At 43.5% G+C, this 17,135-nt stretch overlaps 1 protein-coding gene across 1 annotated transcript in view; it reads right to left on the minus strand.

Annotated features, from left to right (window-relative positions):
• Positions 1-1,157: 1,157 nt before the first annotated feature.
• The window catches only part of dph1 (diphthamide biosynthesis 1), a 579,143-nt gene continuing 563,165 nt past the window's right edge, over positions 1,158-17,135 (minus strand). The window contains exon 11 of the mRNA XM_043718169.1: positions 1,158-1,589. Within this exon, the coding sequence (XP_043574104.1) occupies positions 1,470-1,589 (120 nt within the window). The 3' untranslated portion in view covers positions 1,158-1,469. The remainder of the gene's footprint in view (positions 1,590-17,135) is intronic.

Raw genomic sequence — 17,135 nt, forward strand, 5'->3', positions numbered from 1 at the left:
CTGGGGACTGGCTCTGAGCTGGCTGGTCAGAGTCCATGTACTGTGCACGTGTAAATAAAGGCTGACTTGGTGACGGGATAACGGTGTCTGTGCAGATATTTCAGAGGGCATAGAATTGGAGAGGGTTAGTGAGGACGTCCAGAGAATAGGATTGAGGCAGCTGAAGACCTAACAACGATGAGCAAGAGAAAATCTAGCATCCATTGAGATAAGACCGTCAGGAATAAACCCAATAAAACTAAAATCCTGCAGATGCTGGAAATCTGAAACAAACGCAAAGAACACTGTGAGAAACTCAGTAGGTCTAGCAATATCAATGAAGATAGAAACAGAGTTAACATTTCGTGTTTGATACAACTTCCCTCCAGACTGAAGTTTCAAACATTAAGAGAAACTCTGTTTCTCTTTCACCGAACAAAATCCCATCAGGAATTCAGGGGAAATGTCATTCCCAGGGAGTGGTGAGAATGAGGAGCTACAGGCAGTAACTGAAGACATTAACTCTGAAATATATAAAGGTTGGGCTCGAGGAACAAAGTTTGAACAGCAAGTTCTGAAGGAGTTTGAAGAAACAGGAGGTGTGTGTGTGTAGCTTTTCTCATTATTACTCCGGATGTCGGTGTCCATGGCTCAGCCTGCATTTATTGCCCATCCCAATTTGCCCAGAGGGTAGTTAAGAGTTAATCACATTGCCATAGGTCTGCAGTCACACGAGGCCAGACCAGGTAAGTGAAGTCGATGAACTGAAATGCTGGAGATCGCAGCGGGTCAGGCAGCATCCATGGAGAGGGAGCAAGCTAACATTTCACGCCTCGATGACATGGGTTTTGACAACAATTAACAGGAACTGCTGGAGGAACTCTCTCAGTATGTGCAGCATCCACAGTTCTCTGTTTTATTTTAGTGGTTATGTGGTCTCCATGAGCCCAGCTTCTTCCTGCTGATTTTATTCATGTCACGATGGGGCTCAAAAACCTGTCCCTGGAACATTATCCTCAGGTCCTGGATTACTCATCGAGTGACATGAAAACTAAACCACTGCCTCTCCTTTAGGTGCCAGAGTTCGAGGGTTTCATGCCAACTGCTGTGACAAAACAATCTCAAAGCTCCAGATATCTCAGTGGAACAAGAATAGCGAAGTCAGAAGGAGCCCAGACTAGACTGATTTATTCACATTTTATTGCAAGTTATTTTGAGTGTTGACCCACCCAGAGTTCCCCTCAAATTAAAAATAAAGACTTTGGTTATTTCCAGGTTTGTGGATTCCCTGATACAGGAATGCTGAAATTCTCGGAACTGTTTGACCTGCACAGCACCATCAAACAGGAGCTGAGCAAATGTCAAAGTCAAGCCAAACTGCGTGCCCAACTGAACTGGATGGCTCACGTTTATCTTGACACCTTTCCTCCTGTTGAAAGAGCCTCGCTCCCTCTGATGTATCCTCAGAGCTCGGGCTCATTGTTGCTTCATCACTGCCTCGGAGGGAGACAGTGTTCCTCCAGCTGACTTTTACACACTCTCTCCTGTTGGCAGCTGTGGTCTGTGTATGAGCCTCCTGTGACTGTGGGCTGTACCTCCACCAGCTTTCCCTGAATGAGAAAACAGAAGCACGTCAGACTAACGAGTGCACAGTGTCCAAACCCCACACGGCACAGTGTCCAAACCCCACACGGCACAGTGTCCAAACCCCACACGGCACAGTGTTCAAACCCTACACGGCACAGAGGCTCCCGACTGGCAGAACTGGAACATCTCAAGTCAGAAGCTGCCAGACTCAAGTCCCATTCCAGAGGTCCGAGCTCAGACTCCAAACTGGTACAGAGCTCCATCCAGCATTGGCTTCCGTCCAATCCTGACGGAATGCCACACTGTCTGAGCTGCTGCCTTTCAGATGAGACCTTAAACTGTGGACACTTCTGAAGAAGAGTCACACCAGTGAAGCTCAGCACAAGCTGGAAGAACAACACCTCATTTTGAGAACCCTGCAGCTCTCTGGACTCAATATCAGGTTCAATAACTTTATTCCTGAACACCCCATGTCCCAGCCCCCGACCACACACACCAGGCCTTGTTATCACAGTCTGCCATTACATTACTACCTATTGTTAGCCACTAACAATCTCCATTAACAGCTATTCACCCTCCCAGCCAGGTGACTGTCCACTCCGTTGTCTGTCCAACTGTTCTTCTCTCTCTTTTGCCTCTGTCCCCCACCCTATTGTTTATTCCTTACTCCCTCCCCCACCCTATCTCCTGCATATAAACCAACATTTTCCTAGCTACCATCAGTTCTGAGGAAGGGTCATTGGACCCAAAATTTAACTCTGATTTCTTTTCACAGATGCTGCCAGACCTGCTGAGATTTTCCAACTTCTGTTTTTGCTTCTGGTTGACATCCACAGTTGTTTTGATCTTTAAGAGTCATACCAGAGTTGAGACTCTGTAAACTCAGTTTCTCTGTGTGCAGATGCTGCCAGAGTTACTGTATCTCTCCAGCATTCTCTGCGTCTGCTCCATCTGCTCTCTCAGCTTTGCCAAAAAAGATCCCGAAATTGGAAGACCATCAGAGTTTTGTGTAGTGTTCTTAGTTGGATATCCACTTTCAAACAATTTCGCTGATCATTGATCTCACTGCTGTACAAGCTAGTTGCCTTGTCTCCTTCATTCATTCTACATTGAAAAAAACACTTTATTTGCTTTAGTACACATTAGGACATGCTGAGATTGTGGAATGTACAAACACAAACCACTGTTTCTTCTTGAATACAAAATCTAGAGTGGAATCCAGGTACATTACTGAGGGTGCGCTGCAATGTCACAGTACCAGTACTGAGGGAATGCTGCTCTGTCATAGGGTCAGTACTGAGGGTGTGCTGCTCTGTTAGATGATCAGTACTGAGGGAGTGCAGCTCTGTCACAAGATCAGAGTGAGTGGTGAGTAGCAGAAACCATAAGGGACTGTCAAAGAATATAGGAGAATATCAATAGACTGGAGAGTTGTGCGGAGACGTGGCAAATGGACTTCAATCCAGACAAATGTGAGGTGATGCATTTAGGCAAGTCTAATTCTAGAGCGAATTATACAATGAACGGAAGAGCCTTGGGAAAAGTTGATGAGCAGAGAGATCTGGGAGTGCAGATGCATTGTACCCTGAAGGTTGCTGCTCAGGTGGGTAGAGTGGTCAAGAAGGCATATAGTATGCTTGCCTTCATTGGACAAATCATGAAGGGTATAGACAGGGTGGATAGAGATAAGCTTTTTCCCAGGGTGAAGAATTCAGTAGCGAGAGGTCATGCTTTCAAGGTGAGAGGTGAAAAGTTTAAGGGGGATACATGCGGCAAGTACTTCACACAGAGGGTGGTGGGTGTCTGGAACGCGTTGCCAGCAGGGGTGGTAGAGGCAAGCACGGTGGATTCATTTAAGATGCGTCTGGACAGATGCATGACTAGGTGGGGAGCAGAGGGATACAAATGCTTAGGAATTGAGCAGCAGGTTTAGACAGTAGATTTGGATCGGCTCTGGCTTGGAGGGCCGAGGGGCCTGTTCCTGCGCTGTAAATTTTCTTTGTTCTTTGTTCTTGTATTCGATATTGAGAGGGTGTTGCACTGTCAGAGGGTCAATACTGAGAGAATGCTGTCCTGTCAGAGGGTCAGCACTGAGTGTACTGTTTTGGGCTCTATATCACACAAATGATGTACAGGCTGTGAGGATGGTGCTGAAGTAAGATTCACAATTAAGATACTGGAACTGAGAAGTTGAACTCTTCAGGAAAGATGGATCAGGCTGGGAAGACACAGGAATGGGTGACTTGTATTGAGGTCTTTATGGTTTATCAGGTTAGATGGTAGATGATCGTTGGTAGATCATAGGGTGAGGCTGTAATTACAGTGTAGTTACTAATAAATATAACAGGAAATTTGGGAGAAATTGGAAATGTGGACTAGACTACCAGAGGGAATGGGTGAGATCAATGTGTTTAAGGAAAGCTAGTTAAACAAATGAAGGAGGAAGGAACAGAAGGACATGCCAGATGAGTTTGAAATAAAAGGAGTGAGGGGAGGCACATATGGAGCATAGACGTTTCCCTGTTGCTAGGCAGTAAATTCCTTACAATGCTGTGTAAGAGATTCCATAGTTCTGCTGCATTAAAACACTCTCCTGTTCCCACAGAATATCCAGGTTCCAGAAGGGCTGTCGGAGCAGATTAATATTGTCTTTAATGGAGAGAGCTTGGGTCATGTCTGAGACCAGAGGAACTTGAATGGTGGAATCGTGGCTGAAACACATTTTCCACTGTGTGTCAATGCTGCGATCCAATTGTAATGTGTTCAACCCTAGTTCGAGCTTCAAATTCCATGTCCTACAATAAATAAGCTCTACATCTCCTGAATTCACTCCACTTCCTCTCATCTTACTCCTTGTTATCTCCAGCTGGAAATGTGTTGCTGGAAAAGCGCAGCAGGTCAGGCAGCATCCAGGGAACAGGAGAATCGACGTTTCGGGCATAAGCCCTTCTTCAGGAATTCCTGAAGAAGGGCTTATGCCCGAAACGTCGATTCTCCTGTTCCCTGGATGCTGCCTGACCTGCTGCGCTTTTCCAGCAACACATTTCCAGCTCTGATCTCCAGCATCTGCAGACCTCACTTTCTCCTTGTTATCTCCAGTCTATCAATCCTCCACACCCTCAATCTCTCTTTACTCCTCCGTTCCCTCCATCTCTCCTTACTCCTCCCGTTTCTTCCATCCCTCCTTACTCCTCCCGTTCCTTCCATCCCTCCTTACTCCTCCCGTTCCTTCCATCTCTCCTTGCTCCTCCCACTCCCTCCATCTCTCCTGCTCCCATTGTCTCTCTGTCCTAAATCTTCTCCTGCACCTTCCATCTCTCTCTTACCAGCCTTTTGGTTTGACTATGAGAAGTATTTCGGCCATTTTGTTATGTTGTGTGCATTAGATAAATGCAAGCTGTATTATCTCAGTGTGACCGGCAGTTGTGTGCAGTCAGGGAGCGTGCATCCCATAGTGCTGATAACTAAAGGGGCCGATGAAGGCAACTCTTTGGGGTATTTGCTGGAACTGATTTCTTTGCAAGTGTCAGGCTGCGGCTTTGTTCTGTCTGAGTGCATCAGGCAATTGCACAGGATGGCAGTGAACAGGAAAAAGGGATCAGAAACAATGAAATTCTACTCTTCAATCTGGTCTGCAATTTACCTGGAGTTGACAGTGTGAACTCACACTGAACCGATTTACTTGACAGGAGCAGAGCACAGTGTGACCTGCCGGTGATAAGCACATCGTTGGAATTAAGTCTCCTTCCAACAGTGTCATAGACAGATGATTGGGAATATAACACGGTGTGAGATGATACAGAGAGCTGGCTTCAGAGATGATCCATCTCTAAATATTATCAGTTACAGGGCTGCATGGAACATTAGATTGGGAATTCCACAATTAGGTCTCTCGCCAAAATGAACATACCATATTGCCAGAACATCGATATGCTTCTACATCACTTCAATTCCTAACCGAGATAAAACTGTAATGTTGACACCAAATTTGATTTTAGATTCGGTTATTTTCCCTTCGATGATGCTGGTGGCATACAAATACTTTCAAACGTACAGTTTTCACTGTCGGCCATGAGACCGTGGAAAGTGGTTTAAAACAAAGAAGTGACTCTGGGAATAACAACAAGAGAAAGTAGCAATGCACTGTGGTTCAGGTCCCTCTCATCTCTGTCTGCAATGGGCTCAAATGAGTGGACATGAAGGTTCGGATTGTGCCATACCCAGCACCAACACTGTGGTATCCTGAAAACTGGATAACGCACCAGCTTAGATGCAAATTTCTAGAATGATAAAATGGTCACAGTACAAAGGGAGGCCATTCGGCCTATTGTGTCTGTGATGGCTCTACCGAAGAGTAAGTCACCATATGCCACTCGCCTCCATTTCCCCCATACTCTTGGAAATATTTCCCTTCAGATGATGATCCAATTCTCTTTTGAAGGTATCAACTGAGCCTGCCTCCATCACGCTCTCAGGCAATGCATTTCAGGCCCCAAACATTGACTGTGTGAAAAACTTCCTCCTTGTGTCTGCATCGCTTCTTCTTCCAATCACCTTAAAGCTGTGCACCTCGATTTCAAGGCTGGGAATTGCTTCTCCATGTCGCCTCTGCTCAGACCTCTCCTGATTTCAAACATTTCTATCAAATCTCCTCTAAATCTTCTCTTCCCCAAAGAATACAGTCCCAGCTTCTCCAATCCTTTTTTGCTTGTTCTTGGCTCTGTGATAGTTTTGATATCACACTTGGAGTACTGTGCATGACTCCAATACTAGTCACTACATTTCGTAAAAAGATAGGCACCGGAGAAGGTGCAAAAACAGATTGATAAGGATGCTACCAGAACTGAGAGGCTGTCAATACAATCTGAGGAAAGGCTGAACAGACTGATGTTCCTTTTTCAAATAAAAAGGTTCAAATGTTCCACAGGAATGAGGCACAGGAATAGGCCCCATAAGCCCACGGCACCATTCAGTAAGATGGCTGATGTGGTTTTGGTCTCACCTCCATTTTCCTGTCTGCAATCCCCCACCAACCTTTGACTCCCTTGTCCATTTCTCTGACTCCCTTGTCCATTTCTCTGACTCCATCCTGAATAAATTCAATGATCCTGTTTCCAGTGCTTACTGAAGCAAATTTCACAGACTAACAGCCCTCACAGAAAAAAAATGCTCTTCATCTCTGTTTTAAAGAGGAAAGATAAAAATCACACAACGCCAGGTCCAACAGGTTTATTTGGAAGCACTAGCTTTGGAGTGCTGCTCCTTCATCAGGTGGTTGTGAAGCAGCAGTCTTCCAAAAGCTGGTGCTTCCAAATAAACCTGTTGGATTACAACCTGGTGTTGAGAGTGTGGTGCTGGAAAAGCACAACATGTCAGGCAACATCCAAGGAGCAGGAGAATCAATGTTTCGGGCATAAGCTCTTCATCAGGAAAGGGAAAGGGCTGATGAAGGGTTTCTGCCCGAAACGTCGAATCTCCTGCTCCTCGGATGCTGCCTGACCTGCTGCGCTTTTCCAGCACCACACTCTCGACTCTGATCTCCAGCATCTGCAGTCCTCACTTTCTCCTATAATCTGGTGTTGTGTGACTTTTAACTTTATACACCCCAGTCCAACACCAGCACCTCCAAATTAAAGAGGAAACCTCTTCATCTTAAACTGTGTTCCCCACAAAAGGAAACATCCTTCCTGTTGAGTTCCCTCTGGGCCTTTTGTGTTTCAATTGGATCACCTCTTTTTCATCTCACGTCCAATGGACACAGATCGTCAACCTGCTTATACTCTCTTTAAGAGATAAACAATTCATCTCAGGAATGAGTCAAATGAAGGTTTTATGAACTGCTTTGAAAGCAGTTACACATTTTTGTTCAAATAAAAACAACAAAGCAATACGCAGTACTCCAGACAGGGTCACACCAAGGCCTTGTACGGCTGCAGGAAAGTGTTGTCACTCTTACATCCCATTACCTTTGTTATAAATGCTAACATTACTACCTTGTCTGATCCATGTATCCATTTAAACAGGATATTGTTTTTCTATCCCTTCTGACAAAATGGATCATTCACATTTAGAAACAAAGAAAATGTAGAAAATAGGAGCAAGAGCAGGTCATTCAGTATAATCATGGCTGATCATATGAACAAGGAACAAGAGGAAGCTATGTGGCCCGTCGAGTCTACACTGCCATTCAATAAGATCATGGCTGATCTAACTTTAACCTCAGCTCTACATTCCTGCATATCTCCATTAAACTTTCAATCCCTTTTCCAACATAATACTCCATCTTCCTCTTGATGACCTACTTCACTACCTACCTTGATGTCATCAGCAAGTTTTGCATCTATACATTGGGTCTCTTCATCATTGATGTAGATTGTAACTCTCTGAGGTACCAGCACCGATCCTTGGACACTGAACCAATTACAACCAACTCGAATACTCCCCATTTATCCGCACCGTCTCCTTCCTGAGAGCTAACCAATCCTTTACCTCTGCTGATAAGCTGAGCCCTACACTATGAGTCATTGTCTTTGATGAAGCACCTCACCAACTGCCTTTTGGAAATCACTGTACACAAATCTGATTCCTCCACTACCACCTTATCCAGCTTTCTTCTTACTTCCTCAAAACACATCAATAAATTTGCTAAAACTCAACTTCCCTTACACATTCATGTCAGCTTTGCCTGAACATCATCTAAATAACAGATGACAGGCTAACTTTGTTGAAAAAATGTCTTCTATTTGCTATTTTCTAATCTAATTCTAATTCTAATTCCAGAATCGAAGGCATTTTAGAAGATTATGACCAATGAATATTCTGTCTCTGTAACCACTTCTTTTATGACTCTAAGATAGAAGCCACCTGATCTTGGCAATTTGTTAGCCTTTTGGTCTAAAAAGTTTTCCAACCTCTTTTCTGTGCTGATGGCGATTGTTATTCCTTTGTCCCTTCCATTTTTATCATGATTTTCAAGTATCTTTGGGAAGTTTTGTAAGTCATCTACATGAAGACAGACACAAAATATCAGTTCAATATCTCCACTCTTTCCTTGTTTTCCATGATCATATTCCCACACTCTTTCTCTTGAACACCATCACTTGCTTCAGATATTTTCCATTAAAATATTTGTAGAAACTCTCACTATCTGTTTTTATACTGTTGGCTAATTTTCTCTCATACTCTGCTTTCTTTCTGTTTTTTGTCAATCTTTGCTAGTCATAGAGTCATACAGCACAGAAATAGACCCTTCAGTCCAACCAGTCCATGCCAAACATAACCCAAACTAAACTAGTCCCACCTGCCTGCTCCAGGCTCATATCCCTCCAAGCCTTCCCTATTCATGTAGCTGTCCAAATGTCTTGTTAACGTTGTAATTGTACCCACGTCCACCACTTACTCAAAGGTCATTTCACATGTGAACCACCTTCTGTGTAAAACATTTGCCTCTTATGTCTTTTTTAATTTCTCTCATCTCACCTTAAAAATGTGTCCCTTAGCCTTGAAGCCCCCCCATCCTAGGGAAAAGACAACTACTATTAACTCTATCTATACCTCTCATTATTTTATAAACTTCTATTAGGTCACGTCTCAACCTCCTATGCTCCAGTGAAAGAAGTCCCAGCCAATCCAGCCTTTCTTTGTAACGTAAACCTTGCATACCTGACAACATCCTGGCAAATCTCTTCTGAACTCTCTCCAGCTTAATAATATCCTTCTACAATTGGGCGACCAGAACTGGACACAGTACTCCAGAAGAGGCCTCACCAATGTCCTGTGCAATCTCAACGTGACTTCCTAACTCTATACTCAAAGGACTGAGCAATGAAGGCAAGCGTGCCAAATGCCTTTTTAACCATCCTGTCTATATGTGACACAAACTTCAAAGAATTATGTAGGTGTACTCCTAGGTTCCTTTGTTCTACAACACTACCCAAAGCCCTATCCCTGTCTGTTGGACCAAAATGCAAACCTTGCATTTATCCAGATTGAACTCCATTTTGCCATTTTTCAGTCCATTGACCCATTTGATCAAGATTCCTTTGTTGTATTAAAAAAGCTTCTTCACTGTCTACTATGCCATCAATTTTGCCAATCTTCTGACCTATCACTGATCTTTGCACATTTGTACATGTTTCTTTCAAGTTGATACAATCCTTAATTCATCCACTGACATGTATCCTTTGAAAAGCAGTCTTTATTTCTCACTGGGATATATTTTTGCTGAGAGTTATCAATAGCTCCTTAAAAAGCCTGCCACTGCATCTCTACTCTCCGACTTCAGAATATAGTCTCTCAGTTCACTTAAGCTAATTTTCTCTTCATAGTTTTACTCAGCTTTAAAATATTAGTGTTAGGCCCGCACTGCTCCCCTTCAATCTGAATGTGAAATTCTATTGTGTAATGATCACTGACACCTACAGGCTCCATTACCAGGAAGTTATTTGTTAAGCCTGTCTCATTCCTCATTACCAAGTCTAGAAAAGCATGCTCCTTAGAATCTACTGTTCTAAGAAACCTTCCCAAAATGTACTCTATAAACTAATTTTCCAGGCTACCTTTGCTAATCTGATTTTCCCAATCAAATGTACATTGAAGTCACCCATGGTTATTGTGGTAAATTTCTTGCATGCTCCATTTATTTCTTCCTGTATACGCTATCCCTATAGGGGGCTGATAAACTACCTCTCTTGGTGACCTTTACTTATTTTATTTTACTTTATTCATTTATGGCTGGCTAGCATTTATTGCCCCTAGTTGTCTTTTAACTGAGTGCCTTGCTAGTCCATTTCAGAGGACAGTTGAGGGTCTGTGGGTCTGGAGTCACATGTAGGCCAGACCAGGTAAGGATGGCAGATTTCCTTCCCTGCAGGACATTAGTGAACCAGATGGTGTTTTCCAACAATCCCTGGCAGCTCTCTGTACAGCATGCCATAGTCAGCCCCTTTCCCAGGCTCTAACCCCTTAGCCTAGCAAGTTTATTTTCCTCAAGTGCCTGCCCAGTTTCCTTTGAAATTCTGCTGCTACACAACACACAGGCATGCCTCCCCTTTGCATCAATAAACACGTAAACAGCAGAACAGGAGGGAGTGCCCAATCCGCCACTCATTATCATCTTGGCTGATCTCCTTATGGTCGCAGCTCCACTTTTCTGTCTTCTAGAGATATATCTGTTATAATTCATACCTATACGTCATAACTTGGGACTCCCTTTTCTGTTGAAAATTTATCCGTCAGCCTCTAATAAATTCAGTTAGGTTCTTCATTACCTCTCCTCTGTATCTCTTGCTCATAGTCTGTGGCCCTGAATATTTATTCCACAATTAACATTAGATTATTTCATCGTTATTACTTTGCAGTTAATGGAAGTTTTGCTCAGCCTGGATTAGTTGTCAAGCCTTCTTTTATTTGCTCATGGATGTTGGTATCACGGTCTGGCTAGCATTTATTGCCTGCCCCTAGCTGCCTCTGAACTGAGTGGCTTGTTAGGCCATTTCAGACAGCAATTAAGAGTCAACCACACCGCTGCGGGTCGAGAGTCACATGTAGGCCAGACCGGGTAAGGACAGCAGATTTCCTTTTCTGAAGACATTACTGAACCAGATGGGTTTTTCCAACAATCGGCAATGGTTTCATTGTCATCGGTAGGTTCTTAATTCCAGATTTTTGATTTGAATTCAAATTCCACCATTTGCTGTGATGGTGGGATTTAAACCTGGGTCCCGAGAATGTTAATCTGGATTAACAATCGAGTGATAACATCACCTCCCATCATCAAAGAAGCCCTACAGTGTGGAAACAGGCCATTTGGCCCATTAGGCCCACACCGACCTTCCGAAGAGCATACCCCCAGCCTATCCCTACAGCTCTGCATCTCCCATAGCTAATTGACCTAACCTACACATCCCTGGACACTATGGACAATTTAGCATGCCCAATCCACCTAACCTGCACATAGAATATAATAGCGCAGTTTTGGCCTGTGGGAGGAAACTGGAGCAAACCTTTGCAGACACAGGGAGAATGTGCAAACTCCATACGGACAATCGCCCAAGGCTGGAACTGAACTGAGTCCCTGTGGCTATAAGGCAGCATTGTTAACCACTGAACCACCATACCACCCTGTGCCATCACCACTTAGCTTTCCTGTTTCTCTACCCAAACTGATTTGATGTCTTTGATGCAAAGGTCTTCTCTCACTACTGTATTAATGACAATCTTAATGAACAGAGCGACCCCACCTTTTTCCCTCCAACTTTCTAATGTGAAAGTTTGAAATGTGAAATAACCCTTCAATATTCAGGAGCGTATGTCATAGTTATCAGGTCATACATACTTAATTTTATCCATTCTAACAGTTCATCCATTTGTTATGAAGGCTGTTCAAATTCAGATACAGAGCCTTGAACACTGTTTATTTAACATTTTGGCAATCTCTGGTCTTATCTGCATTTATAATTTTACACTATCCATTCTTTCCCGATAGACTCTGGCTATTATGAGCTAAATTGCTACTCTGCTCTTTTATCCAGTTCATAGGGTCATAGAGATGTACAACATGGAAATAGACCTTTCAGTCCCACTCATCCATGCCGACCAGATATTCCAACCCAATCTTGTCCCACCTGCCAGCACCCGGTACATATCCCTATATACCCGTTCTATTCATATACCTATCCAGATGCTTTTTAAATGTCGCAACTGTATCAGCCTCCACACTTTCTCTGGCAGCTCATTCCACACATGCACCACCGTCTGCATGAAAAAGTTGCCCCCTACACCTCTTTTATATTTTTCCCCTCTCACCCTAAACCTATGCCCTCTCGTTCTGGACTCCCTGACCCCAGGGAAAAGACCTTATCTATTTATACTATTCATGTCCCTCATAATTTTATAAACCTCTATAAGGTCACCCCTCAACCTCCGACACTCCAGGGAAAACAGCTCTAATCTATTCATCCTCTCCCTATAGCTCAAATCCTCCAACCCTGGCAATATCCTTGTAAATCTTTTCTGAACCCTTTCAAGTTTCACAACATCCTTCTGATAGGAAGGAGACCAACACTGAATGCAATATTCCAACAGTGGCCTAACCAATGTCCTGTACAGCCGCAACATGACCTCCCAACTCCTGTATTCATTACCCAGGTAAATAGTGCGGTGAGGAAGGCATATGGCGTACTGGCTTTTATTGGTAGAGGAATTGAGTGCCGGAGTCCTGAGGTCATGATGCAGTTGTATAAGACTCTGATGTGGCCGCATCTGGAATATTGTGTGCAGTTTTGGTCACCATACTATAGGAAGTGGCAGATGAGGATTAATGCAGAGCAGTGTGAGGTGATGCACTTCGGTAGGAAGGACATTGAAATACAGTATAAAACAGGCTGTAAGGTTAGCAGTGGTGGACTCTCCCTCTTTATGGGCATTTAGGCGGGCATTGGATAGGTATATGGAGGATAGTGGGTTAGTATAGGTTAGGTGGGCTTGGATCGGCGCAACATCGAGGGCCAAAGGGCCTGTACTGCGCTGTATTGTTCTATGTTCTATGTACTCTGACTAATAAAGGAAAGCATACCAAACACCTTCTTCACTATCCTATCTACCTGTGACTCTATTTTCAAGGAACTATAAACTTGCACTCCAAGGTCTCTTTGTTCAGCAATACTCCCTAGGACCTTACCATTAAGTGTATAAGTCCTGCTAAGATTTGCTTTCCCAAAATGCAGCACCTCGCATTTATCTAAATTAAACCCCATCTGCCACTCCTCAGCCCATTGGCCCATCTGATCAAGATCCTGTTGTAATCCGAGGTAACCTTCTTCGCTGTCCACTACTCTTTCCAATTTTGGTGTCAACTGCAAACTTACTAACTGTACCTCTTAAGCTCAGATCGAAATCATTTATACAAATGATGAAAAATAGAGGACCCAGCACTAATCCATGTGGCACTCCCTTTGAGTTACCACAGCTCCCCTCCAGTTCCCTTCTTCTCACTATTTAGTTTAAAAGAGCAGAAGTAAAAAAAAAGTTTCCACTTGTGCAGACCAAAACTGGAGAGTATAAAGGAAGACAGGTCACTAACAAATCCAATAAAGAATTCAGCAGAAGGTCTTTTTTAACTAGAGAATATTGAGAATGTGGAATCCACAGCCACAGATAGTGATTAAGGCAAATCGTGTAACAGGAATCGTGTTTCAGAACAGGAATCTAGATAGACACATATAGGGGAAAGGCATCAAAGGTTATGCAAATAGAATGTGATGAAATGAAGTGGGTAGAAGCTCATATGGAGATGGTGTCGAGATCAATTGGGTCAAATGATCTGTTTTTCTGGAACAAAAGCAAAAATTGCTGGAAAAGCTCAGCAAGTCTGACAGCATCTGTGGAGAGAAATCAGCAATAATATTTCGGGTCCAGTGACCCCCTCTTAAGAACTGATGGTAGCTAGTTCTTTCGGTTCTTTCAAGTTTTTTTTCTGGCATAAATTCAATGTACTGTGGTTGAAATGCTCGATGCTGTCTGTGGATGGCGCTGCTTGCTTTAAAGTCAGCAGCTCCCTGGCAGAGCAGGAGGGGAGACAGTAAGTTATGGCAGCAATATAGAGAGTCGAGCCAATTTGGGATTTATTTCATAGCAATTAACAATAAAGCAAACACTCCTCGAGACCCGAATAAATCATTAAATGCCAGAAATGCTCCCACTCAACAGCTGCGAAATGGGAAATATAAATAAAATCTCACAAAGTACAGAGAGAGAGAGAGAAAGAAGACAATACCTTGGTTTTACTGTCTCTTTTCTTTGTTCCTGCTCAGGTATGTTGAGTGTATGGGCAGTGACGTGAGATTGTGGCGGCTTCCCTTCCCCCACCTCAGCCTGAGTCCACTGTTTGGCTCAATGTCATTTCCACTTTGTGATTATTAAAAATACTCTTTCTTTGTGGCCGTTTCTTTTTTTTAATAAACAATAAGAACATCTTAATGAATGAAAAGCTCAGTTTCCAGCATCTGTTGGAATTCCCGCATTTTACAGGAGGAAGTAAACCCTGGACGCGATAGGGACAGAAACCGAACTCTTATGGGGAGGGAAGGAGCGCGAGGACAAGAGAGCAGTCGTCAGAAGGAAAGGGAGGGGGAGGAATGAAGGAGATGGAGTGAGAAAGAGTGAAGGGAGAGAATGGTGGTGGGAGGGGGGGATTGAGAGAAAAAGAGGAGCATAGAGAGAAATGAGAAGAGGAAGAAAAAAGAATCAGAGAGAGGAGGAAAAGATAGAGTGGAGAAAAAGGGAGGCAAGACAGAGAAAAGGATATTGAGAGGGAGTGGGTCAAGGAGAATGTGTGTGAGGAAAGTGAGAGGGAGTCTGAGTGTGAAAGAAATGATTTGAAAGTGTGATGGAGAATGAAACTCTGTAGAGAATAGGAGAGAATGAGTCAGGATGGAGGAGAGATGAGGGAAGGTTGTAGGTTACTGAAAGCAAATAGAGGTCATCACACAGGAAGTTGAGGAGCGTGGATTAGCCAGTGGTGGTTGATGCGAAGTTGATAATGGACAAATTCTGTTTAGACCTATGCCAATCCTCATGGGAACTGAATCATAATGGCGGCTACAATACCCATAATCCACTGCTCTCCAGAAAGAGCTCTATCCACAGAGTAGTTAGGCGATAGCGCTGCTGTTTGCTCTGAATCCAGCACCCAAGAGACTCCAGGACAATCTGGGGAGGATGTGGTTGGCAATCCAAATGTATCTCATTAGGAAGAAAGCAGTAGCGTTTGAATTTTTTAAGGAATTTGGACATCAGAATCAGAGAGCATGTGGGCAATTCCCCACAGATGATCCCAGGAGATCCCAGAACCACGGGTCACAGTCTAAGGACACTGGGTGGGCAAGTTAAGACTGAGATATAGAGAAATGTCTTCAACCAGAGAGTGGCGAGCCTGGGATTCTCTGCCATTGAAAGCAGTTCAGGTCAAATCATTGAATGTTTTCAAAAAGGTACTAGATTTACTTTTTTTTATAGCTAAAGTGATCAAAGTGTATGGGGAGAAAATGGGAACAGGGGACTGAGTTGGATAATCAGCCACAATCATACTGAATAGTACAGCAGGCTCTAAGGGGCGAGTGACCTACTCCTGTTCCTATTTTCTACGGTTCTATGATGCAGAGGTGCTTCAGTGTGATTTGGACAAGTTGAATGAGTGGGCAAATGAATGGTAGGTGAAGTATAATGTGAATAAGTGTGAGCTTATTCAAACTGGTAGCAAAAAGAGGAAGGCAGGTTAATATCTGAATTGATGTTTCCATCCTGTGCCGAGTTAGCTCATTGCAGCTGGAGCTGCAGTTATGGCACCGCCAATGAGCTGTTTATGTCGGCTTTGTGTGTGTGTTTGTTGTAGGGCTGATGCAGAGAGACTCACGGAGGATACGACTCCTGATCACTGTCTAATGTTGAAGAATGCTTCTCTATATAAAAAAAATTAAGGTTCAACTGTGATGCTCCTAAGGTCAAGTAGCTGTGGCTTAAATAAGAAGAATGTCCAATTTGACAACCCTGAAAGCTGATGACTGCAGAAGGGAAAACGTCTAGGTTTTCTTCTAGATTATCAGTGGTGACTGAGAGATAGCCCCTCACCTCTTTGAGACTGAAGCTCATGGTGTCCACTCCCAGTGCAGAGGTTTGAGGATAAAAAGCAAGGCTAGCACACACTGTGCTCTGTTGATGAAGAGACGGATTGTCAGTGGAATGGTCATTTGGACAAGGCATAAGCCAAGGCATTAATTGTCCTTTCTGGGGGACATGACAGATCTTGCAGCTACTGTTTCAAAAAGAAGGAAAGAGGGATGGGGGTTCTTCCTGGTGTACTGGCCAATTTTTACCCCTCAATAAATAATAAACGAAGAACAGATGGTCTGGTCAATCTCCCATTGCTGTGGGATCTTGCTGTGTGCAAATTGGCAGCTGCATTTCCTATCTTACAATCGAGGCTGCATTTCCAAAATCACTTCTTTGGCTGTAAAGTGTTTTGGGATGCTCTGTGATTGCAAGACCTTAAAGAAATGCAAGTACTTTCTCTTCTGCAGAAGAAAGTACACTTTGATCAGGGTTCCTGGGGAAACATTCATTAACAATTTTGCTGAGATCTTGCATCGTGACAAGACCAGCACAAGAAGCTGTGTTAAGAGCAGTGTTTTTCTCGTTTTGAAATTGCAGCTGTCTTTAGGGACCCTGTACCTGCAAGGTTAACCAGTCTCTGTGCTGGAACAATTAGAGATAGTAACAAAAGTTCAGGTTTTACACACACCCCTACACACACATCCTACACACAGATACACAGACAGATACACACACACCCCTATAAATACACACAATCACTTCCACACAGACACACATAATCACTTCAACACACAAACACACACATAATCTCTTCCACACACAAATACACACACAATCACTTCCACACACACACACACACTTCCACACACACACATACACACAATCACTTCCACATATACACATAATCACTTCCACACACAAACACGCTCACTTCCACACACAATCACTTCCACACACAC

This window comes from Chiloscyllium plagiosum, chromosome 28 (assembly GCF_004010195.1).
Source record: "Chiloscyllium plagiosum isolate BGI_BamShark_2017 chromosome 28, ASM401019v2, whole genome shotgun sequence".
NCBI lineage: Eukaryota > Metazoa > Chordata > Chondrichthyes > Orectolobiformes > Hemiscylliidae > Chiloscyllium > Chiloscyllium plagiosum.